General features: G+C 42.4%; 1 protein-coding gene across 1 annotated transcript in view; it reads left to right on the plus strand.

The window, feature by feature from the left end:
• Positions 1-5,655, plus strand: part of faah2b (fatty acid amide hydrolase 2b) — a 21,573-nt gene that overhangs the window by 8,593 nt on the left and 7,325 nt on the right. Inside the window, exons 2-6 of the mRNA XM_005750458.1 lie at positions 639-721; positions 1,209-1,345; positions 1,725-1,934; positions 2,515-2,634; positions 3,184-3,319. Of these exons, the coding sequence (XP_005750515.1) occupies positions 639-721; positions 1,209-1,345; positions 1,725-1,934; positions 2,515-2,634; positions 3,184-3,319 (686 nt within the window). The remainder of the gene's footprint in view (positions 1-638; positions 722-1,208; positions 1,346-1,724; positions 1,935-2,514; positions 2,635-3,183; positions 3,320-5,655) is intronic.

The following is a 5,655-nucleotide window of genomic DNA, read 5'->3' on the forward strand; positions in this document are numbered from 1 at the left end:
AGGGAGGGGCTAATAATCGGCTCAGTCATTTTTAATGATCGTTGAAAGCCCAGATCGTAATCGTGATTAAAATTCGATTATTTGAGCAGCCCTACTTTCAGTAAAACGAAACATAAAATCCATTTTTTAGTTTATGGTTCTTGTAAGAGTAGGAAAGGATTACCCTGGTAATGCTAACAGCTTGTCAATCAAAATTGTTAGCCAATAAGTGTGGAGTGTCACTGGCACATCCACTGCTCACTCATAAAAAACATGTTGATATTAAGTGCTCAGCTATAGACTTCAATGACACATCACTGTAGCTTTCCTCCCTTTTTTTTTTTTTTTTTTTAAATGGCGTCTGTGATCCTGGGAGAGCAGCAGGCATCAGTGACAGGAGACGTAGCAGAAACAACTTGAAAGGACGAACTGTGGGTTGCAAAGCGGCTTGCAGCTGTAGAGAAGCTGAAGCAGCTTTTATAATCCACCCTAAAGACACTGAAGTCAAAACCTTATTTCCTTTTTTAATTTTCTTTTTCTTTAGGACAAATCATATTCAAGTTTCACCCTCAGTTTGACTTGTTTTCCTGTTCTGTGACATTCTTTCTGCAATGAACCATAACATGTCCTTACGTGGTCTAAATGTTATGTCCCTGCAGGTGTCCAGCGTGGAGGTGGTGCAGGCTTACATTGACAGGATCCAGGAAGTTAACCCTTTTGTGAATGCTGTTGTGAAAGACAGGCAAGAAACGATCATCTCTATTTCCCTGATGTCTGATAGTGTGCTCTTGAGCTGCAGTTATTGATTATTTTATTGACAGGAAGACAGAAATAAACATTTTCCTGGCCCAGCACAGAGTATGATGATGTGAGGCTTTTTTTTTCTTTAACTCAGAAATGAAACTAAAAATGAAGATGTATCAATATATCAGCCTTGAAGAATGCCATCAGACTATTGGGATAAAAACATGGTGTTTAACCTTGGCAGTGCCTGATGTGTCTGTTGTGTCACATCACGTTTGCTGTGGGTAAATGTGCAAAGGTAGTGTGAGGAAAATATAAAAAAGATTTAAGTGCTGAAGTTTTCTCAGCAGATGAAAACATGTAATTATAGTGACAATACAATGCACAGTTTGCACTGCTGTAATTTGACATTTTACTAGCATCAGGTCAAAATCTTTTCCCTCTAAATTTGTCAGTAAACGTAAACTGCATTTCTGTCTGTCCAGGTTTGCTGCTGCCCTCCAGGAGGCGGCTCAGGTCGATAAGCTGATTGAGGAGGAGACTGGAGGAGAGGAAGTGCTGGAGGACCGGCTGCCTTTATTAGGAGTCCCACTTTCTGTGAAAGAGTCTTATGCCCTCCAGGGTAACTTCCAGAAATTTAATCTCCGTCAGCTGCGTGAAACTTGACACTTTACTGTGGTTACCTGCATCAGGTGACCTCAGTTTTACTCAGTATTTGATACTGTTAACATGTCTCAGTCCACACATGCACTTTGGACTGTATGTATGCAAGTATGCATTTAAGCGCTGTAAATCCTCTTAGAAGGTTTTACTGTGGTAGTTAGTTTTCAAACTTCAGTTCTGGTTTTTGACTTGCTGTTCACTGAAGGAGAAAACTAGAAGTCAGAAACGTTTTCCGTCAGTTAAAAATGATGCTGAGGGAAAAGCAGAGCTGTTAGTCTTTAGTTCTAGTTAGTCACTGCAAATCCACTCTGCACATGTGACACGTCTCCCTTCTGCAGGCATGCCCTTCACTACAGGCCTGGTCTCCAGGCGAGGGATCGTGGCCACAGTCGACGCTCCACCTGTGGCCCTGCTGAAGAGAGCGGGTGCCATCCCGCTGGGTGTCACCAACACAAGCGAGCTCTGCATGTGGTATGAATCGCACAACCACATCTATGGCATCACCAACAACCCGTATGACCTGGGGAGGATACCGGGAGGAAGCTCAGGTTAGCAGCCGGTGTTGAGACAAAGTTGAATTTTTATTTTTTATTTTTTTGCGTCTGTTTTTGTTGCCAGGAGTCGTCCTGGTTTTAATCATATTACTGAGGCTCTGGCTGTGGTGCTTTTATTTATTTATTTTTACCTTTCCCTGCTTTCAGGTCTGGTTGAATGCTATTTTATGTGGAAAATGTTCAATGATGTCTTGTATGCAGAGCTGTAAAAAATCTAAAAACCTTGTGATGTCTCTTTCTGTCTTTGTGTGTGAAGACTACACTAAACCTCTGTGAGCTGCTTTTTTTTTTTTTAAGGCAATTTTAAGCGTAAAATCTGCAACCAAACCATCGTTAGTCGAGTTGCTTTATTTTTATAATAGTAACGCTGCTTATTTCATACATTTAATGAACAAATACATTTTATGTTGCCATTTTTTTTTCTTCTCAAAAACAAAAATGTTCGTATCTGCAGGTAAACGTACTTTGTTGACTCTGTGAGGACTTTTATTGACAATAATGGTCCAGATAAAGTCCACTTCCACTGACTTATCTCTGCTCTCTCACTGTTTATCGCCTGTTCCTCTGGGCTCAGGGGGAGAGGGCAGCATACTGGGAGCAGCAGGTTCAGTCATCGGTGTGGGCTCAGACATCGGCGGCAGCATTCGTATGCCCTGTTTCTTCAATGGAATATTTGGCCATAAAACTACTCCAGGTAAAAGACACTGGCTGTGAGTCTGATAACCCCACATAAGCTAATGTTGTAGCTCTGTTTTTGTTTTGTTTTTTTTTGGGGGGGGGGTTAGTAGCAGTTAATGAGGAAAAACATGTGACAGGGATCACTCATAGACATGAACCTCCAGAGGATTATCATGTGTGCCTGCAGCTCCCCTCTGCTTCTTTTTCAGCTTTGCCCACAACTTTACAGCTAACTGCTCGCATAGCACAGTGGCAGTTAAAGCCCAGCTGAGGACACAGTGGAGCATTTAGGAGCTAAACAGGCAGGTTTGTCTCAGGAGATTTCTGTTCAGCGCTGTTAAAATGTGCATTAAAGCTTTCTACGCTAGTTGTTATCTGGGCCCTCTTCGCAAACAAGCTGTGACTGAAACAAAGCCTTGGGTTTTACATTCATCAGGTGGACAGAAACTTTGAAGGAGCAGCTGCTACCCACTGCACCAGATTGAAATCTTCATGTATGACAGCGTTTTGCTTACAGATTGTTTGTAAGGCTGACTAATAGAGGAAAAAATACTTTTTCCTTTAGGTGTCGTGTCCTGTGAGAACCAGTACCCTCCTTCCTCTGGCAGGCAGGAGGAGTACCTCAGCTCTGGTCCCATGTGTCGCTACGCTGAAGACCTTCTGCCTATGCTCAAGATCATGGCCGGACCCAGAGTTGACATGTAAGGCCCTGCTGCTGTTGCTTCATCTGAGTGTAATTCGGGGCTAATGTGTTAATTCTTTTATTTATTTGTATTAGTTTATCTACATGTATAAGTGACACAGTGTGCAATCTGTGTTCATGCACAAATACAGTTCTTATGGTGCCAAGGTAAGAACTGGGGCTTACTTAGAAGAGGCTGGAGACCTTCTAAAGCAAAGTGTGTGTGCGTGTGATCAAATTATGGCTAACTGGACACACCCACATTGATAGCAGATGTTTCATATCCCTAATCTGCACAATAAAATGCATCCAGCTATCTCAGTGCTAAATTTTTTTGTTTTTGTTTTAGTGCTTCATGGATGTGATAACGATCCACACGCAGTAACATTTTATACTCTCCTAAACTTCTTACATTTTATGTGACTGACGATTGCTCGCACATAAGAGGATTTTGGATGTTGGCTTAAATGTAATATTTTGGCCACGATGATAAACTAACTACATCATGTCTTTTGTCTTCTTCGTCCCCATCACCCCCCAACCATATCTTGTTAAAAGGGAGATTTTCCTTCCCACTGCCTCAAATTGCTTCCTCATATGGGGTTTTGTGATTGTCAGGGTTTCTTTCTAATATATTCAATTCCTTATTCTTGTATCTTTCCAATATTTAAGGCTTAGGGAGTGGCTGCAGCTCAGGAGATGAGGCAGGTCATCCACTAAGTGGAACGGTGGTGGTTTGATCCCTGGCTGTTCTAGTGTGCATGCAAAGTATTCTTGGGCAAGATACTGAACCCCAAGTTGCTCATCGATGCGTCCATTGGAGTGTGAATGTTAGAAATAGACAGCACTTAAAAAAAGTGCTTGTATGATTACGTGTGAATGAGTGAATAATGCATCTTGTATAAAGCGCTTTGAGTGCTCCACTAGAAACCTGCTACATAAGAACCAACCCCTTTACTTTTTACCCTACAATATAAAGCAACTTGATGTCACTGTTATGATTTTTATTATTTTCTTTTCGCTATAAAAATTCTGAGTTTGGCTCACCTGTCGTGAAAACAACCTAAAATAAAACAACTCAGTAACTGAATAATTTTGATTTAATTTAAAGAATATTGAGGTTTTCTTTGTTTTTGTGCAGCCAAACGCAGGAGATGCCAGACATAATACAGGTCAAAGGAGCTTGCAAAGAAAAGCGTCTGGACTTCTTTAAGTTGCTTGAAGACGTTTCACCTCTCATCCAAGAAGCTTCTTCAGTTCTAAGGTCAAATGGTGGAGAGTCCCTTCTACCCTCTCCAATCTTAGAGGTTTACAAGTTTGTGGACAAGGCTCAGCAGGCCCAACACTCTAAAGGAAAAGAAAGACGACGCAGGAAATTTCACCCCTTGCTTTCTAAAACACTCCTCATTCTGAACCTACACAACTCGGAGAAGAAAACACACCTGAGGACAGTCAGGAGAAATGGGTGAAGAACTTTTCATCTCACTGAACCTGAAAAGAGGGTATTAGCCAAAGGACTCAATTTTGCCATTTCTCCGCAACAGTTGCCCATAGTGGACCTCATCACAGCCACAGAAACAGCCATACAGATTAATAAATGATCACAGACAGAAGCAGAGCAAATCAGGATGAAAGTCTCAGCCACGCTCTCCAGTGCCAAAGTCCCTCCGTCCAACCTCACAATACAGGAAAAGAAGGCCGTCGCTTCCCTGAGCAAAGACCACAACATCACTGTTTTACCAGCTGATAAGGGAAGGTGCACCGTGGTCCTAAACACTACAGATTACCATACAAAGATCACTACTCTCCTCAGTGACAACAATACCTACGAAGCCTTAAAGCGAGACCCCACAAGCAGCTACAAAAAGAAAGTTATAGCTTGACTTCAAGACTTTGAAAAGGACAAAATTATTGACCGCCTTACATATCACCGCCTTTACCCAGGGGATGCCATACCCTGCATCTATGGACTTCCTAAAATCCACAAGGAAGCTGTCCCACTCAGACCCATAGTCAGTAGCATAAACTCAGCCACTTACAACATCTTGAAACACCTTGCTACCATCCTTGCTCCTCTCGTGGGGAACACCCCACACCACATCAAGAACTCCACCGACTTCACCGACAAGGTCCAGAAACTTACCCTGGATCCAGATGAAACCATGGTGTCCTTTGATGTAGTCTCTCTCTTCACTTGCATACCCACCACGGAGGCCGTGGAGACTGTCAGAAAACGACTACAAGAAGACAGCTCCTTGGAAGACAGGACCAACTTCACACCCGATCAGATCTGCACCCTGTTAGACCTCTGCCTCACCACTACATATTTCAAATACAACGAGGCTTTTACAGACA

This window comes from Pundamilia nyererei, unplaced genomic scaffold, assembly GCF_000239375.1.
Source record: "Pundamilia nyererei isolate P.nyererei 1_Seehausen unplaced genomic scaffold, PunNye1.0 scaffold00275, whole genome shotgun sequence".
Taxonomy (NCBI): Eukaryota; Metazoa; Chordata; class Actinopteri; order Cichliformes; family Cichlidae; genus Pundamilia; species Pundamilia nyererei.